The 26,057-nt window shown below is 37.3% G+C and overlaps 2 protein-coding genes across 3 annotated transcripts in view; both read right to left on the bottom strand.

Moving 5' to 3' along the window:
* Nucleotides 1-250: 250 nt before the first annotated feature.
* ndufs4 (NADH:ubiquinone oxidoreductase subunit S4) lies at nt 251-23,878 on the bottom strand. Its single transcript, XM_014011757.1, has 5 exons — nt 23,774-23,878; nt 21,010-21,088; nt 4,230-4,402; nt 3,997-4,070; nt 251-451 (listed from the first exon to the last, which is right to left on the bottom strand). Exons 1-5 carry the CDS (start codon nt 23,869-23,871, stop codon nt 348-350), a joined length of 528 nt encoding a protein of 175 aa, XP_013867211.1. The 5' UTR covers nt 23,872-23,878; the 3' UTR covers nt 251-347.
* Nucleotides 23,879-24,452: 574 nt separating this feature from the next.
* fsta (follistatin a) overlaps nt 24,453-26,057 on the bottom strand; it is a 6,152-nt gene continuing 4,547 nt past the window's right edge. For both annotated transcript variants that reach the window (XM_014011759.1, XM_014011758.1), the window contains exon 6: nt 24,453-25,642. In XM_014011759.1, coding sequence (XP_013867213.1) covers nt 25,554-25,642 — 89 coding nt within the window. In that variant the 3' untranslated portion in view covers nt 24,453-25,553. The remainder of the gene's footprint in view (nt 25,643-26,057) is intronic.

Here is a 26,057-nt window from a genome sequence, read left to right on the forward strand (position 1 = left end):
GTGCTAACCACTGATCCATCGCGCAGCTCTCCAAACACTAAAACAGTTTGGCTAACCAGACAAATTGTAGCTGGCTTTGGGTTGCAGATCTGTGTGTTTAAGCAGGTTCTAATAACATGTTCACTTTTGTTTTGATGTTGGACAACTCGATAAAGAGCACAAACACTTCATTAATCGACCAAAAAAACCACATTAGGTAGTCAGTAATGAGGTGAGTGTTTGAAAAGTAAAAGCAATAATGACCCAAATGTTTAGCTTTTGTTTATATAATTATGCATTTATTGACAGGGCTGATAGAAGTCTGCTGTGAGACACACGGAGGACAAACTAACAGATGGGTCTTCCGTTTACTTAGCGGACCTCCTGGTCCTCTTATCCCAGGAGAAGTTTGCCCCRTAAGATTTCACTCGGGGCTTTGAGGTCCTCTTCTCTGTGACTTCATAGCTCCAACCTGAAGGACAAACATCAGAGTGAGTGATGGGGACGAGAACGTCCCGTTTGTTCACTTTGGACGGGTTCCAGCAACAATGAGGTGTTTTGTAGACATCAACAGGCTGCGTGTTGTCAGAACGTCCCTAATCATTTTCATGGTACAATAAACAGAAAAGGGCCAGTTTCCTTTGCTTGGGTTCAGCAAACTTTCCCAGATGGTTCAGTTCTCTGAGTCAAAGTGAACTTGACTGCTGCAAGACAGAAAACACATCACTCACGATTAACTGCAACCGGCCTGTTTTCAGCTGTCGCTTAGGCCTTCAAGACCATTCTCTCATTGCTTTAATCAGTTTGAGGCCTCCAGTTTGTTTTCCAGATTTTACTACCATCCTTCTTCYCTAATGACCGTCTTTAGGTTTAAAAAGCTATTCCATTAAATGATCATTAAAAACTTTAACTTATGTAGTCTCAAGTAAAAATGTATAGTCTGCTCAAATCACCTTAAAAAGCACAAGTTGTTCCCAGTTGGAGTGATTGAATAACTCAAATCTGTAATTGGAATAACAGTAAAATTACTATTTAGACTTAATTGAAGGATAGAAACTGTGGAAATGAACTAAGTGACCCGGCACCAGAAAGAGGGCTGAATATATTTAAAAACAATGGTGGGCACAGTTCCCCTAAAGCACTAATAGGGGAGCTAATTTCCTGATTAGTGCTTTAGGGTTTTTGCTCATTTTAAAATGTATTAATGGATTAGCACTTGCTAAATTTAGAAGCACTAACTGAGTTCTATAAATGTTATTGATCAAGGTTAATATTAACAGCTGACGGTGAAAGCTGTCACACATTTTCTTCATGTGTGTGTCACGTATCAACCAGGTGACAATATATATAAATAAAGCTGTGGAACGTCAATGATAAGTCTTAAGAGAGCAACATGGCAATATATGACTCGTGTTGTCTGTTGAAGAATGTTCATGGGTTGACTGGGTTACTTTAGTGCTTTAGAATTAGGGGACCTAAACATTTGAGTTAGTGTTTAAGGTCTAGTGGAAGCAATTTTTAGTGTTGCCTACCACTGTTTGTAAATAACTGGAAGTGAACTATAAGTAGTTTTAAAGGGATCCATGATTAGTTGTAACATTAGACTTTATTTGATAAACATATATTTTAACTGTAAAATAAAGGCTGTAAAAATAAATGGTAAATGGTACTGAACTTATAGAGCGCTTTTCAAGTCCCTCCGGACCCCAAAGCGCTTTACACTAACAGACAGTCACCCATTCACACTCACATTCACACACTGATGATGGCAAACTACACTGTAGCCACAGCTGCCCTGGGGCACACTGACAGAGGTGGGGCTGCCATGCACCGGCGCCACCGGACCCTCTGACCACCATCAGTAGGCAAGGTGGGTGAAGTGTCTTGCCCAAGGACACAACGACTGAGACGGCTGGACGAGGGATCGAACCAGTGACCTTCTGGTTCCAGGACGACTCCCCTAACCACTCCGCCACAGCCGTCCCATATATACTGTAGGATGTTCAGTTTCGTAAATTTTTTAAAATATATTTTAACACTGACAGGGCCATTTTATTACACACAAAGCATTCTGGGTAAATGATGACGTGGATAGGTCGTCAGTGTGAGCGAGCTATATCCACCCTGAAGGTTAATCTTGGACAATATCTGATGATTGGCTCTTTTAAATGAAACCAGAGAGCGTTGACAGAGAGGAGAAGATAGAAATGACTCAGCCTGTAACTGAAAATATAGATGGAGGACAACAGAGCTGCTTCATGGAAGAAGAACCTCAGCTTAGCCTGTTAGCCTTTGCGCTAGTGCCAATGCTATATTGCCTTATATGTATTAGCTCGGTGCTAGCATGACAAACAAGCTAAACTGAGGTCCTCCATCCATATTTTCAGTTGCAGACTGAGTCATTTTTGTGTTCCCCTCTCTGTCATGTGGATGGAGGACCTCAGTGACGAGAGGAGAATGTGTAGCGCTAAGCTAATACATATACATGGTGATAGCGTCGGGGCTAATGCTAAAGCTAACAGGCTAAGCTGAGGTTCTTCTTCCATGAAGCAGCTCTGTTGTCCTCCATCTATATTTTCAGTTACAGGCTGAGTCATTTCTACCTTCTCCTCTCTGTCAACGCTCTCTGGTTTCATTTAAAAGAGCCGATCATCAGATACTGTCCAAGATTAACCTTCAGGGTGGATATAGCTCGCTAGTAGCCTCGCACTGATGACCTATCCATGTCATCATTTACCCAGAATGCTTTGTGTGTAAATAAAATGGCCCCGTCCGTGATAAAAACTGTATTTTACAGTCTTTATTTTACAGTTAAAATATATGTTTATTAAATAAAGTCTAATATTACAACTAATCATGGATCCCTTTAAAACAAAAACAATTTTCACAACCTATCTTCTCTTGTGCTGGTTAAAAAAGGAAGTCTTTTCTTTTTGTTAGAAGTCCTTCAGCTCCGTAAGCTAGACATATGCAGAGACTCCAACCAAAAGACCATGTACAAAAAGGGGAAAAAACGGGGGCCGAGTAGGAAGCCTTGAGGAATTTTCTGAAGCAATTTCTCATTTTAACAGCAAAGTCCTGTCAGTCAGCATGTTCAACGCTGAGATTTAATTAAAAGTGATGAAAGAGGTGTACACTCAAAATGTACGATGGGCCACATTTTAATGCCAGGTGTGAACACGTGTCATTAACGCTTTTCTGTGAATCATCAACAAGACATGCTACTTTTAGGCCTGAACAGGCCCCGAGCAACATGGGAGCTGAAGTGGACGTGACAAAGTCATTGAGGACCTTTGGGAAAATTATCAGGAAGATCAAAATCTAAATCATATCAGTCATGGTTGTCAAACTGATGTGTGAAAAAATAGCAACCAAATACAATATGTACAGTACATGTGTCAAGCTTATGTTAAATATCGGAAGAAAGGCCTGAGGTACTATTTCTGAAGATAAGAGTAACCGTTTGTCACAGCCTTTTTCTAATTAACAGTTGAACTTAAAGCTTGAATTCTGCAGACGTTTTACACATGAAAATGTTAAGACAGTGAGCAAAAATGGAATAGAAAGATTGGAAAAACTAGAATATGCCCACTTTTTGACTGTGCTCAACTAAATCATTTGAATCACAGCTGAAAACTTTAAATAACTCTTTTACCAAAGTTTATATTAATCCAAACATAGTCTGAAAATAGATCAAACTGTTTACTTTCTGATGCAGCAAAAACTAGTTGACAGTTTGGTGGTTCATCATCCAGGATATGGTTATCCTAATAAGTCAAATGAGAAGGTAAACCTGTTCAAGAATCCCATAAAAAGAAATCTGGTTGCCCTCAATTCACCCTACTGCTTCAGTGGTTGGGACCATTCACCATCTACCACCATTAAAAAACTCCTGTTACAATAAATATATCTATGGATTGTCTGTTTACACCCCACTATTCTCATAAAGCTAAATGCTTTTTGCTTATTGTTTTTTTTTTCCAGGAAAAAAAAAACTTTTCAGAAAAGATTTCTTACCATTTTTCTCAGCAAAAGCAACTGCATCTTCTTTAGAGGAGAAGGAAAGCACCATGTTGGATAAAGGATCCGCCCTGAAATGTAAAAAATAATTACCTTGAGGTTCCCAGAAGGAACGAGTGGATTGGTCAAAGTTTAAAACCTTTATGGAAAATATTTTTTAAGACTCCTGAGACAAACTCATTTCAGTTCAGTGAAACGGACATTGGCAGGTAGAGGTCAAAGTTTCTTACGAGGAGCACCAGCCCATCAGTGGATTCTCCCAGCGTTCTCTGGTGTCGAAGTCCATCTTCCACTTCTTGGTGTTGTTGATCCCAGACTGCATGGCCGTTTTGGCAGGGACATAGATGTGAACCTTTCGGGTTATGATATGCTCCTCTGGGACCCCTGTGAGAAGGGATATATCCTAAGGTGCAAACAGAAAATCCAACAGAGTTAATCAAATTTCAAAACGGGGAAAACCAAGAAAATCTAGTGTTTTTTGGCAGTAGAAAATGTAACCATATACAGTATATGACTAATTTATCAAAAACTAAAACAAAGTTTGATTTCTGCTGACTGAACTTCTAACAAGAGAATATTTTTGCTTACAAACGTTACGAATGACATAAATGATAAACTATATTTCAACATAAGACTTTTGTCACAGCCTTTTTCTAATCAACAGTTAAGATAAAAAAAATCTTAAATCTGTGGTTGGGAAATAAAAATATATTTGTGAAAAACAACCCCATAAAAAAACAAGGTCAGAAATGGAGAATCATGCTAGGCTACTGTGGCCTGCATGCTARCAAATGTTATGCTGGTAAACTAAATCTTTTAATCAGATCTGTATTAAATTACAAAACTTAAAAAAGGGATTAATTGAGCAGTCAAAGCGCTCCATTTCATCTACAATGAGAGTGGCATGTTTTTGGTTACAAGAAGTACTCCTACTTTCTGTTTTCCTTTTTCTCCTAAAGATGAACGAGCCAACAATATCTGTGTCACTGTTCCAAAGGATCATCTGGAAGTTCATTCACAGGTGCTCGAAAATTACAACTTTGGGCTCTGACAAAATGTTACTGACGTCAAAAAAAATTGTGTAAGGAAAAGGTTGGCTGTAAAAAAGGATTTATGCAACCAACTGCTTTGTGTTTTTAGTACATCATCAATCTGAAGACTTGTTTCAAATGTTTTTTTAATGTTAATAACTAGTAAATTATAAAACTAGGTCTATAAACAAACATTTTTTAAGATATAGTAAAAATGGTTTTAAAACTGCTGGGTGGTATTTTTTATCAGTTCTGTGATTTATTAACATTTTTGGTGTCATTTCTACTGGTTTCCTTTAAAACTGTAGAGTTTTATCGTGAATAAATAACAGAAATATGTAAACAAACAAAAAAACGAGAGTACAGACACCTGTGGCAACCAGTTTTGGAGCTTATGTCACATTTGATTTTGTAGTTTTACAAAATGCCTATATATGTAYACAACTGATGTAATTGATTAGTAAATGGTTTTATTGCTTGTGCATCATGGACTAAAGGTATTAACAATAAACCACACCATGTCAAGAAAGAGACAAAGTTTAACTTAATTGAGGTTATCTTATTGAGATGCCTTGTCTTCTCTGATGGCTGCAGCACTTTATAATAAACATATAATGACGTGCTCTTGTTTTGATAGATGAATAATAGTGTTGTTATTAAACAGTCGCTTTAAATAAACATATTAAGCTAAAATGTGAAGTATTTAATACCAGGATCTACTTGCACACTGGTCATGGTGTAAGTGAGTTGTGTCATTAACACATCAGAGTTTAGGCCAGTGCTTAAAATGAGCTTCACTCACCGCAGCTCTTTCWTTAAACAGTAAATATAAGTATGGAGAAAATAAAGACGCTTCGCAGAAGAAACCACACTACAGAAGAAGTTGTACAGGAAGTAAAATTTTCAGTTTTTATATGCAAAACAACTTCACCATTGAGGTGAAGATACTGTAACTAACACCTGTAACAGGCATTCAMTTCATAATATGGTCTTTTCTAAGGTCTATACCCAAAATGTTTGGCCCAGATGCTGAACGGAGCCAACAAAATGAGACTAAGCAGAACTCACTTCAGGCTCCAGATCAAACATATGTAAAGAAGTTCAATAATGGATTAAAGAACAAAATAGAAAAGAAAAAGAAAAACATAAAAGCCATTTATATGCTATAATTTATATACAATTACATAGTTGAACTGAATACCTAATACTTAAGATGATTATTTCCAGGCCATAACAAAGTGGAGCAATGTGACAATTGGAGGGGTGGGACGGGCCTGTGGACACACTAAACACATATTCCTGGGATCCTAGAGCTCCTTCRGGCTCCTATCAAAGATCTGGTTCAATTCTTTAGGGAATTAGCAAACAAGCAATGGGAAGTTGGCGACAAAACACAGACGCACCTCCCAGCACGCAGACAGCAGCCACCCAAGACTGAGAGCTTTCCAGGGTGCTCTCCTTTCAATTCAAGAATTTTACACATTTCAATGGCCATTATGACTTCAAAGAATCTAATTTTCATCATTGTCTGTCATCTGCCAGTTGATTTGTAGAAAGGGGGTCACTTTCCATGAACCTCACACAAAAGCCCGCCTTTCCTTTGGCGAAGGAGCCTCCAACGGTATTTAAGTCTTGTAAATTGCAGGTCTAACTGCTAAACTGCTGCTTGTTTCGGCAAAACATTTCTTGCCGTTCTAAGAGCCGAGAACGGACCGAGTTCAGCCATAAACAAGATCTGCACATTGAAAAGACTTTTAAAATAAAAAAAAGAAAACAAACAAAAGGGAGGAGGGGTGGACTTCACAAGTGCTTGGTAATTATTTCCGGCTGCCCCATCTACTTAACCTTAACAATTCCTTCTTGTCACAAAGAGGAGGAAAACATGTTCTCCTCACCCAGAGGGGGTAACGGTTCATGACACAATAACACACAAGACAGTGCTGCGCAGCAACAACATCAGATGGGCTTTCTCCAACCTGGTAATTGGGAAAAGTTTTAAAACACTGTTTTATGCTCGATGTAAGATTTTAAAGAGACAACGTTAAAACCATCTGAATTCGAGTAAGAGACACGAAACACTTCATAGAAGTTTCAGACAAAAAGACAAAGTCTGTTTGAAAAATCTTCAAGGACAAAGGTCTTGTACAAAGAGTACCGTCTGAAATGAGGTAAATCAAGTTTGCTGTCAAAATCAGTTTAGCATTTGTTGTGGAGTCTGCTCTGGTGGCTGGATCCATGAGAAGTCCTCTTTGAGAGACCGAAAAAATAATACCTCTGGGATTAGCAGGTCAGACTGTGCAGTTACATAAACTATATTTGACAGATGGGGGTCCGTGTATGGCACATTGGTGCGGTAATTTGTCCAGATGTTGCAGACCTTAAATCATATCTTAGGCGTGGATGAGCACAAAAGGTCCTTCATAAACCAGAGGGGATGTGCCAAAACAAAAGCGCTGCCAAAATCACTGAAAACACTCGGCTCATTATCAGGCCTTGTTTGCAAAAATACAAGTCTAGACTCCTATGATACTTGCTTGCATTACACTGAGAGCTCGGAGGGTTATCGGCATAACAGGCTCACCCACAATACCCAGATTCACAAAGGGAATGATTGTGGCTGGAATGTGGTGTGTTCCCAGGAGGACTAGAAAGGGCCATCACAAAAGGAAAACCCACACGGTGGGCACTTTTTCTTCTGCCATGTACAGGAAGCAAAATGAGAACTATCAAGTTTGACACTATTCACAGGGCTTTCACGGGGCCCTTCAATACCTGGCTGGGCAGACAGAATGCCGAGCTTATAAAGAGGAGGGGGGAATGGCTGGCAGAGTGTCCGTCACGTGAAAGCGTGTCTATATTTCTGACACCTCCTGGATATGTGCCAAATAAAGCACATAGGAGCTTGTCGCGGTGGGGCTGCTGGGCCACCAGACTGCTGAAAGCTGGTACCCCTAATTCTCCAACAGAGACCTGGGATAGAAGATTTCTGTGTAAACAACAAAGAAGTCTCAAAGTGCTTTAGTTTGGGAGAAAAAAAATCTTTAAAAATGTCTGCAAATTGCTGACTAAAACACTTATTACTCATGTAAATCTATACAACCTGGTTTTGCTTATTATCAATTAAATCAGAAATGTAATCCACATTTTGTGTAATTTTTTTTTTTTGGGGGGGGGGGGAGAGGAGGAGGAGGAGGAAATACCAGTCTGATTCCTCATTTTTTTTTCTTTCTTTTCGAGTCCAACATTGGTTTGTGTTATCCTACAAGAAGCTGAAAAAGGGTTTAGCCTTTTTGTTGGTTTTTAATTTTTTTAAATGAAAGCCACAGTTATTCCAACAAACTGCCCTAAAATCAAGGGCTTGGCAGTGATTTTTGAACACTTGAAGTCTAGTTAAAACAATGTGTTTGTCAGCATTTTACACCTACCGCTTACAGACAATCCCAGCATCTTTCTGCCATTGTCGTTTATTTTGAAAGTATTATGAAGTGGAAACAACAATCACAGGTAGAGTATCAAACCTTGATCCATTACACTTGGGCTAAAAAAACATAATGAAAATAATGATGCCCTGCTAGCAAAGTTAGTGGTAGCACATGTCTCAGTACTCAGTCTCTGCTCCATAACAGAATTTTTCTGATGTAGGATGAGATGAGTAAAAACTAACCAACTAATTAAGGAGCGTTTTGCTTAAAATGCCCATCCCTACAAAAATCACAAAAGTAGCTCTGTATTATTTGTAAATGACTAGAAATGTTCCATCTTCTGTTGGGACAAAAAATATAAATATTCTCAAGACCAAAAATCTAAATTTGGTCCAAAAAAATTAACAAAATAAAAGCATAGAGGATGAGTAATGCAGACATGACACCAACATGTTGAAAAGGAGGGTTAAGACGGGATTTTACCACCTAAAAACTTTCGCTGAGTCAGTTCTTTTATTTTTAGATGCRAAGTTCAAATGGTGAACAGCAGAAGTGCAGTGATCGGGTTACAAAGTAAAATGACAGAAATTCATTGTAATAAAATAAAAAAAACAGGCTAGAATTTACTTTTATTTTGTATACAATGTTTTGTATTAAAGCCTAGTAGCTGATTTTGTTTCTGGGTTCTTAAAAACTAATTTATTTCTATACTTTAAACTGAAATGTACCATTGCCATTTTTCCTCCTATCAAACTTTTTTTTGGTAATTTTGTTGTCTCTCTCTCTCTCTCTCTCTCTCTCTCTCTCTCTCTCTGGCAAAGTAAACAGATGTCAATGAACACAATTGTTCCATCTGAATTAGTAAAAAAGAAAAAATCTGGGCAACAACACGTCGTTTCAGTAAGTGTTCTTCCAGCCACCACTGTCCTCATATCGTTTAACACATCTTGTCAGTTTCAGATGATCTGCAGGTGAATATCCACATTTCCTGCACTTCATTTCCCACAGTTTATACAAAGGGATATTGAACCCAGATTTTCCTGTTCTGTGATATAAAGCGTAGTCTCTCTATTTTATTTTTTTTCTCGATGTCATTCGCAGACAGAGCCAAAAAAAAGTAGTGTTTCATTCTTTTCTGTAACAAAATGTGCTTCTCTAATTCAACCCAAAAAAGTGCACTGCCAAATGTAAGACATAAATGAAGGAAGTAAGAATAATCAGATATGACTTTTGGATTTGTGTTTGAGTAAATCTTTTAAGTAAAACAAATCAATGAGGAAGAGCTTCACAGTTGAAAACATCTTGGGCTTTTGGCAAAATTAAAACTGGTAAAGCATCCGGGACTTAATGTTTGAAAACACAACGCTCATTCACTGAGTGAACCGAATAACCCTGGCTTTTTGTTCCGTTTTATTTTATTTTTTCATTCATTTTTTATTATTATTCAATCATCACGTTTGGTTTGTTTTGTTTTGATTCCTTTTTTACTTTAACTCAGTCATCACATATTCCCTGTTTGAATATTGTGAAAAGGGAGTATTACCTCACAAAATATTTAGAAATCTTAAAAAAACGAATGTGACATCTCTTCCTAGAGTGATGCTGTTTGATTTCATTATGTTAAAAGAGCTTGGCTGCAGAGAGAATGTGGGATACAAAACCAAATATCAATTTATAATCCTGACAAAAACGTCAGTGTGGTTTGCCTCAGAACTGTTTTGGTTTAGATAATTATCTTAAAATTAAAAACGATRTACAAACACAAAAGGATTATGTGTTTCGAAAGACATAAACTTAAAATTATATATTCATATGGTTTATTTTTGTTAACAAACCCAAAACAAAAAATATCTCTAAAACCAAAGAAAATAACCAGAAACGTGACAGAAATTATTAAAACAAAAATCTCATCAGAATCCAACTTCAGGACTTAGAATAATAAACTGATTATTCTCGTTAATACATTAAACAGTCAGTTTATTCATGACCATAAAAAAACCCAAAACACAAATCACATTTTTCTGATTGTCATAAAACTGAACACAACTGAGCGGCCAAGTGAAGCATTACCACCTGCACACCAAAACTGCAGCTCAGCAGCCATGGGGTCGTTAGGTCAGCCGAGCTGAATCATGTTGAGTCAGCATGTGCTGAAAGGCCAAACACATCACCTTTAACCCCACACTGTCCRGCCCACACCCAGACCAAGAGCCTCACTCATCAGCCTCCGCCGGTTCCCACCTTCAGATGCCTTTGAAGAGCAAAAAGCGTGCCAATTACTGATTGGACGGGGTGGCGTCTCCAATAGAAACAAATATTATGTTGCTTGCTCATGTGTGGGAGTGATTCAACACTGGAAAATGAGAAGCAGCTGGCCTGAGGGTCATCTTAAATCTCACGTTACACACATACCGGAAGGAGGGGACAAAAGAGGGGTCATTCCTGGAAGTGTTGCGTATTAAAATTGCRCTTGTTTGTTTGTGTTCATCTTAAATACCACTCAAAACAAAACGAGAACAATTTATTCAGCAAATGCATGTCACGTATTTTTGTTTCAGCTAATTTATTTTATTATTGCATAACATCTAAACACTTAGTTGGTCTCAACTTAGTTGTCCTTTTTTTAGAATACGAGAACAAGCCAAAAACTTTGTTCCTAATTCTTTTATCTTAAGTCACATTGAGAAATTCAAACACTTCACGATCTTCTGTCAGATTTTGAAGTGATGAAAATAAGTACACTTAAAAACACAGGTTGTTGTTGTACAACTATTGAATAAATACAAGTGTTGGCAAACAGAAATAGCAAAAAAACACTCCTAAAAGCAGACTGCACTGAGAGCTGAGGACTCCTCTTAAGAGGTTTATTCTCTAGAAAAGAGTGTTAATAAAAGAAATACCATTTAGTGAACGATAAAGCCTCTTGTCTGGTACCCTCAAAGACCAACATCCTCTGACCCAGTACTCCAAACATGAGCCACAATTTTTTTTTTCACATAAGCACGCCGTATGAGAGAGCAACCAGACAAAACAGACACTTAAGTTGCCTGTGTGCAAAGGAGGGAGGAGGGTGGGTGAGGTGAATGGGAGGGGAGGAAAGTGGTGGGAGGTGGGGGAAGTAGTGAATGTGGTCTGCTCCATAGTGGGTCACCCCATCTGTGAGACTAGACAAAATCAGAGTTTTCACCTTTGTGCTGAAGACTTCAAAATGTGTTGGTGCTGCACATGCTCTCATGCCCGGGTAATCTGGATTGTTATGAACATGGACTTAAAACAACACTATTTAGAGCATAATTCCCAAATAGGGTTGGGCGATAAATCGATTTAATCGATTCATTCCAATTTGCCATTTATGAAGATTTAATTTTGGGAAAATTGAGATTTTTTTCCCCCACCAGTGCACTTTTTGGGGCTTCTGTAGACTAGAGGTCACTAGGGATGTCCCGATCCAGATTTTTGGCTCCCGATACAAACCGATTTTTTTAATGATTAGCCTTTCCGATACCGATCCGATAGCTTTATTTCTTTTCAAATGACAAGGTTGGTAGTATTAAAGTGAGCCCTGCTGTTCCCACCACGAGAAACATCCAGTTTGCAGATTTTGCAAGATGCAGTTTCAGCATCATTGTTTTCCATTGAAAAGTGTTCCCACACTGTGGACATGGTTGTATACTTGTGTTCATCTTGACTTCTTAACAGCAGTTATAAAGCATGATGATGCTGAAAACTGTCGCAAAAACTGGATCGGCCCGATCACATGACTAAATCCGATTCTACCCGATTTTCAAAAAATGGCCATATCTGCCACTGATTCTGAGTATCTGATTGGGACGGCCCTAGAGGTCACCCCACCTGTCCCTCAAGATGCTTGGTACACGACATGACAATATGGCAGCTAGCTGAGAGGATCTACTTCTCAAAAAAGGCACAGTTTCTTCGATTTTCTGGAACTAGTTAGGTTTTGCAACTTCGTACTTGGAGCAATAAACACCTCTCAATGCAAAATTTGAAGGCTTTGCTACAAAAAGCAGGAGTACAACCAACTTGTTTCGACACCTGAAACAGAGGCACTCCGTTATGTGGGAAACAAAGTTGATTAAGATTGAAAATTGAATTTTGGATGGAAAAAATCAGATTTTTTTCGGGGACCATATCGCCCAGCCCTATTCCCAAATATAAAGACTAAGATCTTCTTTGGTCGGTTCTTTCGTAGTTTTCAGTCATAAGGTCATTATTCTGAATCAGGGCATTATCAAATGTGAAAAAGTCTGTCCGTCCATTTTCTTCCACTTAACGGGTCAGGTCGCAGGGGCAGCAGCCTAAGCAGAGAGACCCAGACTTCCCTCTCCCCGGCCACTTGGGCCAGCTCGTCTGGGGGAATCCCAAGTTGTTCCCAGACTAGCTGAGAAACATAGTTCCTCCAGCGTGTCCTGGGTCTTCCTCTGGACAGTGGGACGTGCCCAAAACACCGCACCAAGGAGGCATCCTAGGAAGCATCCTAACCAGATGCCCGAGGCACCTCAACTGGCTCCTCTCGATGTGGAGGAGCAGCGGCTCTACTCTGAGTTCCTCTCRGATGACTGATCTTCTCAACCTATCTCCAAGGGACAGCCGCTCTTCTGCCAAAAGTTTTCATTTATTCATTTCCCTGTCAACCTAAGCTTTCCTTGCATTTTCATCCAGGATAAAAATGTGCTTCCATTTTCTGTTGAAGAATTCTAAACAAAATTTAAATTACTTTTTGAAATCTAATTGTTGAGCAACTTTGACACAAACGYTTGGAAGAGAAACATGAACCATTCACATATTGATGTGTTTAGAGAAGAAGAAACTAGACGTGTTAACTGGGGGGAAAAATGAAGCAGAAAACAACTCAAACAACCTGAAAATCCCTCGACAGTCTCCTTGTTTGCAATTAGTCATGTTTTTTCTCTGAAAGCACAAACAGCTGATTTTTATATCATTATCGCCTTTCATTTTGAACATTATTTTACTGTGGAAAAAAGTGAGCATAAAACATTTGCAAAACAAAGCYATTACTCATTTTAGCATCCTATAATCTGCAACTTTAGTATGCAGCCCCCCAAAAAACGCTATTAAAAACAGTACATATGTCTGTTAAGAATCCAAAATGTGGAAGAAAAATCTCAGTGAACTGCACTCTTAACACACTTAGGATTACTCTATATGAGAACGTCTGTCAGTCAAGATAAATCCCAACTGTCAGGCGTAGAATCAAACAATCTGACTTCAATTTAGGTCTTTAAAGAACCAACAACATGCCTTTTGACTCAACTACCTTACCGCAGTCACGCCCCACATCTTGTGCCCAGATGTTATGTCATTTACCAGACAAGTGGTGCACTCTGAATTCACTACAATTCACTGGATTAACAAACATAACATGCCAAAAAACAAATGGCCCTATCAATTTAACGCGCTCTTCCTCTCCTTTTCCTTCAAATCCCTACAGTCTAATAACTGTCCTCCTCTGCCTCATAAAATCCTAGTGCCTTTAGAGAACTCTATAACAAGGCTTCACAAGCGCTTTAAGATTATGGTGTTGCGTTTATGTGGAGAGAGGGAGCAAAGTTGGCTGTGGTTGAAGCAGGAGTAGACGTTCAGACACTTAGGCATAAGTGGGAGACAAAGTATTACTTATTGAGGCAGCTGTTATGGGTATAACCACAGTTGTCTCTGCAAAAGGGCCAGAGTGTAAAGCAAAAAGGCCCGACTCTAATTGACTGAGGTCACAGACATTCCCTGTAAAGCTGTGTATCAGTGGCCGGCCAGCCGGACCCTGGGAGCTGCCCAGCATGCTTAATCAAACAGTAATTACGAACAAAAGCACGTCGGCCCGGGTGCTCCAGTAAATGGCTTCGGGCACTGGAACTCCATCACGCAGGTCCTTTWATTTGGCACGGTTTCAAAATGACGTCAAAACTGTGTTCAAAAGATCAAATTTTACAGATGAGGAAAAAAATAAAATAAAATAAACTTTTTGAAAATTGAATCTACACATTTTTGATCAATGATTTTTTTCCTCTGTTAAACTAAGTCTCCTTAATCCTMGTTCAACTACTTGATCCAATGATAGTGCCCAAAAAACAAAACCAGCAAACTCCTAAAMGGTATTATTTATTTTCCAGACACATAGTTCAACTCTATAGCACAATCAAGTAACAGTTACCTTCAGTTGTTATAAAAATGCTGTATATATTAAAAATAAATCTGACTTTGCATCACAGTCTACTTGAAATTGGCTTCTGTCTCTTTAAGAACCTTCTACCATTTCCAACACTCCCACTTCAGCAGAGGGAAATGACTGGGCGGGAGTGTAGCTGCTCGATCGGTCCCAGTAGCATGATTCATGCTGTCAGCTCATTTGCGCATGCGCTAAACGATAGACTTCTGGAATGTGCTCGATTTAGGGGAGAAAATGAAAATATTTACAGTATTTAATTATAAAGGTGTGTTACATTACATTCTGAAAACAATTTTAATATTGTATATATTTTGATTAATAAAATATACATACATGTACATATTTATAATAATAACTTGATAACTATTTTCTAGAAAATCATGTTATAACTCATCTCATCTTCGTTTTTTTTTTTTCCTGGAATAAAAATCCACAGCTGTTGCAAACGTTGCCTTTTCTACAAAACATTGYAGGTSATRAAARACTGAAATCGAATGAATTCTGTCATCAGTTTAGCAAAACGCTACATGCTAAAAACAGTGTTTCCKGGACAGTACGAATCATGCTTCTGGTGCAGATCAGGAACCTATTTGTACCTAGCTCCAGGGAGGAGCTAGGTACAATAGGTGGAGCTATGTACTTCTAACACGTGTTTAGGCAGCTCCACACGGCTACCACAGGAGATTCAAGGAGTTCTCAAACATGCACGAATGAGTTAAAGCAACGCTCTGAGCATGTTTTTGAGGAGGAAATTTTAACATGATTTTACTCAAAAATGTCGATTTTGCAGAATACTCACCTTTAAACTAAATTCAAAGCCAAAAATTGAAGATAAATCATCTTAAGCTGAAATAAGACCAAGTTATATCCATTTTGGTTGACTCTTATCAATGAAGTTATGTGCGATCTCGTGCAGTATTGAGATCTCGTGAGATGTGATCTCAGAGAATGTACCGAGGAGGACTCTAAACAACTAAAAAAACTTAATTTTCAATATCTAAAAGTCTATAGTCAATATCTCCAAAACCGACTAAGATACATCCATTTTGTACTGCTTTTATAGTTTTGGTGGCCATCTTCAATTAGATAGGAATAAATAGAACATAAGAGTTGTAATGTCCTGTCGTGAAGTAAAGAATATTCTTAATTTCAGATGTGAAGCAAGTTTAGTTTTAGGCTTTTTTTATTTGAGCAAAAACCTGTTTAAAACTGTCTGGATGAAGTCATCTGCAGCTGTCATTAATTAATTTGAAATGACTTGATTATTTAGCCAGGTTTTGCAAGTATATAAATAATTCTCCAGCTATGTCTGACCACACTGAGCTAGATAAAAGGCACATCTGCAGGCAGATACTGTATATTACATAACAGGATGAATTTGTGTCATCATGGGGGTGCCTTTCACAACAGCCTGAATTTCCATTTTGTTTTATTCAAAACATAAAACATCAATACATACCAAAGCAATTTTCTTATTAAACACCAAAAAATAAAAAATAAAAAATTGAGTTTAGGACAAGTGTAGAATCAAGAGAGAGACTTTAGGAACAATCAGAAAAAGAATATTTCCCCCTAAAGTATCACAAAATGTTTCTGTAACAATGCAAGTGTCATAAAGTTTGCATTTTGGGGGGACAGATGAGAAATATGAAACAAATATGAAGAACATCCCAGACAGAAACGTTTAGAGTCCTCAATCCTGGTCCTCGAGGGCCAATACCCTGCATGTTTTTGATGTTTCCCTGCTTCAACACACCTGATTTAAATAAACGAGTGATTAATTGGAATTCGTCAGAACTTGAAGAGCTGCTGAAGAGTGGACAAACAACTAAACATGCAGGATAGTGGCCCTCGAGGACTGCTGGTTTGAACGGTTTTGAAGTGACTTTAAAATATTATTTGCTTTGCACAAAATATAAACTCCTCTAAAAAGACGGTCTTTAAAAAATATTCACACACCAAGCAGCACATCATCCTCATGGGGGAGAGACGGAGGGTGTTCACCCAGTGTGACCTTTCGATAGATGGAGATCTTGCTGCGATCGGTCTAACCAGAGAGCAATTCACAGTTATTGACGGGCTGATGGATGACTAGCGTGCTGACATACRCTGAATGCCCAAAAGGGAGAGTGCTCTCATTGCCCTCTTCCATGTGAGACTGAGACCACTGTACTGTAAACAGCTGAGGGCCTCTCTCTCTGGCCTGTCTGAGTGAGCATTAGAGTCCTTCCCGCCGTCGCCAGCACCGGCACACCACAAAGAAACCTCTGTGGCCGACAACACTGAAGTGGCCACTGTCTTTTTTTCCTGATTCTCAGGGTGTCTCACAAACTCTTTTTTTTCATGCAAGTTTCTTTTCTTTTCAGCCACCCCCCCTCCCTATTTTAGAAACCTTTTTTTTCTGCTGTTCCTCTGTGTGGCCCCTACTGAGAGGACAGAGACAGACACTCCAACCAGCCAAAGGTTTGTCTGGCAGTATGGCCAGCTTTGAGCCGGGACAAAAGCACACTGCTGCTGCCCCACACTGCACCTCACCTCTTTGAAGAAAAAAAAAAATCCAAAACAGACTCCCACATTCACTCCAACTCCCTCTTTCACAGTTATCTTCAATGAGAGTGTTAACATCAAAGAGCAGACTTTGTTTTGTACAGTTGGTACACTGCTAACCATGACCTCTTCAAAAAGTTTATCACAGCTCAAGATGTGCTTCAGCATCTAATAAAAAGAAGATTCTGTCTGGACTGGAGAAGATAAATCCCATAATGATGAATATAACTATAACATTATGTGACCCATCATATCAAAATGAGGATTAAGTCAAATTTGGTCAAAATGACTTCATTACATTTTCAGATTCCTGGCTTTAAAAGCTACATTTTGGGGGCGGCTGTGGTGTAGTGGTAGAGCAGCCGGCTTTGGGACCCGCAAGTCACAGGTTCGACTGCCCGCCATGCCCACATGCCGTTGTGTCCTTGGGCGAGACGCTTCAACCGCCTTGCCTACTGATGGTGGTCTGAGGGTTCGGTGGCGCCTGTGTATGGCAGCCTTGCCTCTGTCAGTGCGCCCCAGGGCAGCTGTGGCTACAGTGTAGTTTGCCATCATCAGTGTGTGAATGTGAGTGTGTGCATGGGTGAATGTCTGTAGTGTGAAGCGCTTTGAGTGTCCTGGATGGATAGAAAGGTGCTATATAAGTACAGTCCATTTACCATTTTGATACCTGGATCATTCTGATATCATGAGTAAATCCATATATACGACTTAATTTGTCTTGTTGGTTACAATAATACATAAATATTTGGTCTGAATCATAATTTTATGTAATTTTAATGAAGAATTTTTGATGTCCTTATAAAGAGGAAACCTCAAATTACATTAGTAATTTGATAATAAATTACATTTATTCCAAACTATGTATTTCTTTGAATGCCCAACTTGTTGATTAGCAGGTATCACAAGCTAAAAAATGCCTAAAAAGCTACACATGCATGGTAACTGTTAAAAATGCATCATATTAATCAAAGCTTGTGTTACAGTATTAAAATTTATTTTCATAGAATCTTTAAGGAACCATCAGCTTCAGAGCTGTAATTCATTATTTTCAGTATCATAAAGGTATCTGCTGCAGTTCCTTTCAAAAAGTACCACAAATCTTCTTGATTCATTAATACAAATATATCAAAGTCAAAAGAAATCCAATGAGGAAAAAAACACAGATTCAACAGAAAATTATCATAACTCAGGAGTGACCATTTTGCTTTAAAAGTAACATATAAAGTAACAGCCTGTGGAATGCTCCAAACAGGTGGGTTTTTAAAGCATTCTGCCCATTTCCCATCTTTTGTTGCTCCTATTGAATTTAGATTGAAGGATTTGCAAATCATCGTAATCTGTTTATATGTTTTACACAACATCCCAACTTAACTGGAAATAGGGTTCCATGTCAACCTTTGGCTGCCCGACTTGAAAAAATCATCATCGGCCAGAGAAAAACTGATATCGATCAGCCTCTACTTCACAGTAAAACTGATTAGTATTACTGAATAAATATTGCAAATGATTGCAAAAATTACAGATACAAACTGAATACAAAATAAACACAAATCTGGCACTCAGACAGACTTCCCTCACCACTATAAATGCCCACAGCCAGTGTTTTGAATATGCAACGTTCAAAGTTTGTGGGTTTATTGGAACTGATGCTGTCATTGCAATATTCTACAATAATACTGAAATCATCTGTTTTTGCTAAGATTAAGCTGCCCTAGTAACTTTAATAGAACAAGAATGTGAAACAAAGTACAAAACTGTGGTACCAGATCAACGTACAGCCAAAAAAAGCATCTCAAAATTGAATTTACTAATCACCACTGAACATTTGCCACTTTGCATGGTTGTGCATGAAATACCTGTTTACAGGATTTTCTCTGTAATCTGATTTTCTCTGTGGTAGTTTAGACAAACTTTCAAATCCCACCAACTAAATCTCATCAGCTAAGGAAGCCGAAAAATGCGCAGTGTCTGAACACCTCATTAGCCTCACTTGGTAAAAACAGTAACCCATTCTGACAAGGATGGGAACATTTAATTGTACAAGCAATGCAGTTCTGCAAAATAAACCAGCCATGGTGTCAAAATCAGACACAACACTTAGTTTACAAGTTTTAAACAGGAAATTACGTTCAGATATGACTTCAAAACTCTTCTGGAAAAACTGAAATTTGCTCTTTTTTTAGCCTCAATTCCTTATTTTTAAAGCTCAAACCGAATCAAAGAACTGCAGAGCTGCAACTTCACACTAAACGTCCAGTTCAATACAGATGCAAGTGGTTCAAAAAGAAAGATTGGCTTGATTATTTTGGTGAAGTATTGTTAAGGTTGACAGACAATGTGTTGCTGTTTAACTGGGCTATTCTTTCAAGTTTGTTCAACAAAAACACATTCCTCTTCATTACTGTTTGCAAGTGCTTTATTGCCACATTCTAGGCTTAAGATGAATGGAACTGATATAAAGAAATCCAAAACAAAGTTATTTGTTTTCTCCACCGATAACTGAACATCAATGAATAGTACCAACAAAACTATCTATCACTGACACAATAATTGTGTTGTTGATTGTGTTGGAGCTGTTTTAGCATTTCTAGTTTTGCAAAAGTGACGTTTTGTTTTGCCCAAACCAGAGAGTTTTTACAAGAGCAGTGTTTGTGTGACAATCTTTGAAGACAATAATATAAAATATGAGGATAATTTTCAAAACTTCTTGCATCCTAGCCTAAATAGATTTACTTTTTATTGCTACAATAAAAATCAAATAATTCTGCCGTTCATTTTTTTTTAAATTGTATTTATAAAACTTGAATGTTTAGGGCAGGGGACAAAATCTACATTACAATGTTATGCAATTTGTTGACTTTATTAGAGAAACAACTTTTTTTAATACATTTGGCATTTTATAATTACCCAACTACTAAATTTGAATATTAGATTACAGTTATAATGAATTAGAAAATGACTATTTGATTAAATCAAATTAGACTAAGTGTACGCAACTGAATTTAAATTAGATGTTTTTACTTTTTGGGATGTAAGTGACCTGAGACGACTTGTTTGGAATTAGTTACATTTAATTTCAGAAAAAAAATCTTAGTATTAAAGTAATGTACTAAAACTATTATATAAGTGGAGCAAAAGAGGCAGTTTATTAATGAGGCTGGTGGCTTATCATGTAGCACTCTCCTTGACCTGTGAGCCAAAAAGTTCATTTCAAACATTGAGTGATACTGTCAGTGATCACAGTCAATATTTAGTCATTAATAACCTGGGGAAAGGCCCAACAGGGTCCAAATAGAGCTAAAAGAGATCACAAGCTGTATGTGTAATGCTGCGATGCTTTTGTGCTTTAAATTCAATTAAATGCTTTATCACAAGCTACATTTAACATGAAACAAAACTACATTGTAAACTAGCTAACACCAATACTGAATATTTTACACACTGATTAGCAACCCCAACATTTTTATAATGTTCGATATCCTAACTGATCATCCAGTTTAAATGAAACCTTCAGAAGCAAACCAATTAATAATAAAATTTAAAAAAATTGCCGCATTGTTAACTGAACTTCCATTAAGCAATTAAGTGGTTGTAGCAGCAGTGGAGACTGTGCCAAAAACAACAATGTGAACTTTGGGAATGCACACCAGTGACGAAATGTACAATCACTTCATTGCAAAAGCCTACTGTCCTGTAAATGCTAATTAAGAGAGCTTTGAGCATTTTATTCAGAAAAATAATTGGAAGACTGTGGATCAGACACAACAATTCATGTGTCACGTTGAACAGGAGGGATCCTTACCAGTTTCTCATCAACTGTAATAAGTTGCGTGTCTTGTCCTGGTTTCTCTGCCAGCCTTGGTGCTGATGTGCTTGCAGACCTGGAAAAAAAAAACAGTAAACAGACTTTACACTCAAAAGGCTCAAAACAAAGAAGTAAATTACATAAACAAAATATCACTCTGCAAGCAGCGAGTCTTAGAGGACACGCAGGGGTGAGGATAGAGTGAAAAGGACGCAACAAGGAAGATCCCCCCACCCAACCCCATCTATTAGTTCTGTCTGGTGAATCTCTGGCAGACGCTCGATTTCATCCTAATGACTGGACGTGCTTAATGTTGCCTGTGGATAACTGTCAGGAGAGGACTGTGAAGCTCTTTGTGAAAATGCAGCCACATCCTGACACTAAGCAACACAGTGCCATCACCACTCAGACAGAGAAAGGCACATTTTGGATTAGGTCCTAATTATCACAATTCTAATAAATATTTCTTTGATTGTCCAAATGCTTAAGACATTTTCCCACAGTGAGAGCGCTCGACCGGTCTGAGAAAAACAACATCCATGTGTTCAACTCAGACAATTCTAAGGATTTTGATGCAAATACTGTGCGTGACCTGAATTTGAAAAGCTATGCTTATGCTTTGTAGTCACAGAATGTAAAAGAAAATGTTGCATCTGATGACTTTTTGAGAACAATAAACATTAAATGTCTGCAGAAACAACTGATGCAGGATTGGGATACATCAGCATCGTCTGGTGACAAGAATCCAACAAGGTTTGCCTTTTATAACTCGTGTAAAAACAACAACACACAAAATATGCATGTCTTCATGCATACATTTCAAATAACATGCAAAGATTTTTATTTAAAGCTATTATGGACCATAATGTATCATACTGAAGCCTTGAAACTAACAGACTATAAGAGACGAGACAGTGACTTTACCAGTCTACAAGACAGCTGGCAGTTTACTCTCAGACCAACTGTGCAGGGCAGATGTCAGCTGTCCTCTCAGAAATAATAAACTGGCTGCTTCATCTTTATGTGGTCCAACACAGTCAGTAGAAATTCAACAAAATGTAATTTCATTTGGTTCTCATAAACAACAAGCTTGTTGTCTGGGGTTTTAGAGCAGTATTTAGCAGACTTAAAATGATTTGTTATGCCAAGTGCAGATTAAACCACACACAAGGGGTAAACATTCAACTAATGGAAAACATGCATTCAAATAAACCCACTTTGTGCAATTGTTAATGATTTAAAAATGTTTTGTTTTTCAGTTGTACCAGGTATAAAAACAGCCAAAGTGATTGCAACAAAATAAAATTCCTGGCACAGACAACTTGTTTTATTCTTCTGTTTTTATTTAGCCTGAAGGGAAGCTAGAATTGAGCGGAACTGTGTAGGAAGGCAAGGACCAGGCTGGTTTTTATTTACCTGATCATTCAGTTTATAATCATAAAGGAATAAATAAAATAAAGCACTCTGTTTTAAGGTGAATTCTGAGGAAAAACATGGAATAAAATAAGAAAGCTTCAAACTTTGCTGCATATAAAAAGGTTTATATATTCCTTGAAATATTTTTACTTTTCCTCTAAATAATTTTCTTAGGACAATTCCATTTTTCTAAACCAAGAAACTGACAAAGTAATTAAAGCCATTAATTCTTTAACATATTTATGGTCACTGATTTACACTGAAGGCTAATTTTTTTAATGGCTATCATCTATTAATGACCTTATAAAAAAAAGAAAAATAATATTATAATTTGTCCTTTTGAAAAACAAAGAACACGTTCAGAGGACCTGACTTTTTGTAGAATGTTATTTGTATTGCAACATTCAATGAGGACTACACATTACATCAAAATTTTTCATTCTTTTTATATGAATATCACGAAAAAGAGCAAAAACAAATGTCACCCAGGTGCATTCAGTGCATTTTTTTTTATATAAAAATAAGATAAATAAAAATAGTACAGCAACTGTTGAGGATATATTATGTGTAGATTTTGAAAACAATGAGAGAAAGAAGAAACGTGTATTTAAATGCATTTAATAGGTCTACTGCAGGTAACTTTGTTAATACAATGTCTTCTAATCGGAAGATTGCACTGCAGAGGCAAATGAGATGCTACATATTTTTAAAGATTTAGCAGTAACTGTGCCATAACTATTATTATTTATCGACTAAAAACACCTCAGCATTTTTAGCAACATAGACACAAGAATAAACATATTTCTTGTAAGACCAATGGTGTTCTTGTGTGAATATAAAACGTTTTGTCTCTGTTGTTTTAGTGTAGGTTAGCCTTCTTTCATCCAACACAGCTCTACGGATTCTTCAAAAAAMCCCAAAGTATTTATTATTATTACTATTAATAAACAGAAATTACGGTTTCGCGCTGATTACTGGCAGTAGTATGTATATAAATATTTTAACTTCAAGCCCCAAAACTTCTTTATGAATTAGCATTAGCTAATTAGCTACCTAGCTGGATGTCGCAAGGACACTTACATTTAACTAATAATTTCATTCATTTAAAGACGATACGATAAAACTGAAACAAAGTTACGAAAGAAAACAAGATCCCTGGCTCCAGAAAGGTAAGAAAATCTTTAAAATGATTCACTGACATTTCCAATCGCTTGTTTAGCTTGATGCACGGTTTAGCTTGATGCACTTCTTACTTTAATGGATTTTTAGCTCAAAAATTAAAACGAATTGTACTCAGAATAACGCACAAGTACATGAAACAAAGTGAAAATTGACGTGGCATTACCTGGAGGTATTCAGGAGTATTTTTGAAGTTAAATTAAGCGAAGATAAACGTCCCAAACCGAGCAGTGACATTGAAGACGCCATGTTTGTTGTCAACATTAGCGTACGGCAACTGCGAAGGGACAAAACAGTTCGAGAGGCGAAAGAACCTCCCCCCCACCAGACTTTATTTCAATGATTATTTTACATGTTAGGCTTAAAATCTGATCAAAGTACCTGTTAAATTTTGTTGATAAGAAAACAGGGGTGTTTACTAGTTTATAATTACGTCATAAAATAATAWTTTTTATTAAACACCTACTAAATACTCAAAACAAAAAGTGAGATAAGGGCTAAAACGTGATTTGGCTGTCAAAAAACGCTATTATTATGTTAAATAATGAATGTTTTATTAACAAACGTTGATAAAAAGGCAAGAAAAACATAAAATCAGACTTTTTAATATATTTTATAATTTATTAATTCACATATGTAGCATAAAACCACTACATTGTGACAGACTGAAATGAATTGCTTTTTAATATTCAGAATAATACACTAAATCCTTAAGTATTTTTATTTCTCTTGTTCTTCAGATTGACTTTAGGAACAAATTTTATAAAAAAAAAAATGAACACATGCAATTTATTGTGGTCATGGGACATGTTCATTATGAAAAAAACACCACAGCAGTCAAAAACTTGTATAAGGAAAAAAAACTTTTATTGTTTCACTCTTCATGTCTGTACAAATACCATCAAACTTTGTATGTACATATGACATTTACATAAAAAATACAAAACTATATATTCATAACAGAATTTTGTATTTCTCTGGTGACATTTGAAAATAAAAATGCATTCAAACAAACAAACAAACAAACAAACAAAATAAACAAGGTGAAGAAGTTTGATATCATATAAAGTACTGCAGTACATTATTCCTACTGTCGCTCTGTGAGAGCAATACGGAGCACATTGGCAAGAAGACTGTTCACAAATGTTAATGGCACATCATTTTCAGAATAATCAAGTATTGTACAAAATTTACTTCTGCGTCAATGTGGTGAGAAAAAAAATGTCATGGAATCATGTAAAAAATGCTGCTTCCAGGTGGAAACAAACCTAAAGAGTTAAAATCAACAAAGGAAGTGAGAAAAGAAAAACAAATCTCTCTCTTTTTTCATTATTTTTTTTTCTTTTCCATTTCATCACTGCTGGATTCACAAAGCTCATTCGCTAAACCGTTGAGAGAACCGCTTTGGTCAGGTATTACAGCTGTAAACAAACCAGAAACATGTCTGTACATAAAATGACTGAGATATATATATACCCAATAAATAAACACACAGTCTGAACATGCATTTGTGTATGTGTGACATAAACATCTGTGATAGAGATTTGACAGAAAGAAGCAGATTTTTTACAGCTCAGGGAATGCAATTTACAGCTTGTAAATGATTTATACTTACATGGTAAAATGACAAATAAATAACACTGTTTTTCCACTGTTTTTCTTTGGACAGATATAATTCTTCATGGTAAAAAAAAGAAACAAGAACAAAACAAAAATTAAATGAAATTTTAAAAAAATGAGAAAAGAAGTGGTAACACAATATATCATGGTAGATGAAAGCCTGACAATGTAAATGTATAAATTATAAAACACAAAAAAATGTATAAATAAACATCTAGCAGACTGAACTATATGTATACTTCCTTTCCTTTTAAAAATAAATAAGCATACACATAATGTACAGTATGGACATGATTTCTTGCCCTAACCTCCCCACTGACGGGAGCCTATCCATCCAGTACAGAAGATAAATGGACAAAGGCCTTGTAGTCAGAGTCCTCCTCTTCTTCATCGTCCTCCTGGTCTTCTGTGATGGCTATATGGGAGAATATATGGGAGCTGTTGTATGAATATGGACCACAACAGCGCAGAATATTGCTGAATGTCAAAATAAAAGCTCACAATTAAGTGGCTTCCCACCCTCCCCACCTATTTTCTTTGCAATGATCATGTCTGTTGCAATGATCGCTGTGGCGTACAGCGCCCATTTATTTAATCTAGCAGTGCCACGACATRAGAACAACAAGGGATGATGGAAAGAAGGAGTGGATGGGAGGTTGGGTAGGGGGGGGTCACAGGGTGGGTTATGAGGACACTGGGAGCTGATGGTTCCAGTGGCTCGGGTCTCTTTGCTCCTGAAAGCAAACACACACAACACAGACGAATGCTCTTGTGTTCTTTGATCTCTCTCTCTCTCTCTCTCTCTCTCTCTCTCTCTCTCTCTCTCTCTC

Source organism: Austrofundulus limnaeus, unplaced genomic scaffold (assembly GCF_001266775.1).
Source record: "Austrofundulus limnaeus strain Quisiro unplaced genomic scaffold, Austrofundulus_limnaeus-1.0 Scaffold84, whole genome shotgun sequence".
Taxonomy (NCBI): domain Eukaryota; kingdom Metazoa; phylum Chordata; class Actinopteri; order Cyprinodontiformes; family Rivulidae; genus Austrofundulus; species Austrofundulus limnaeus.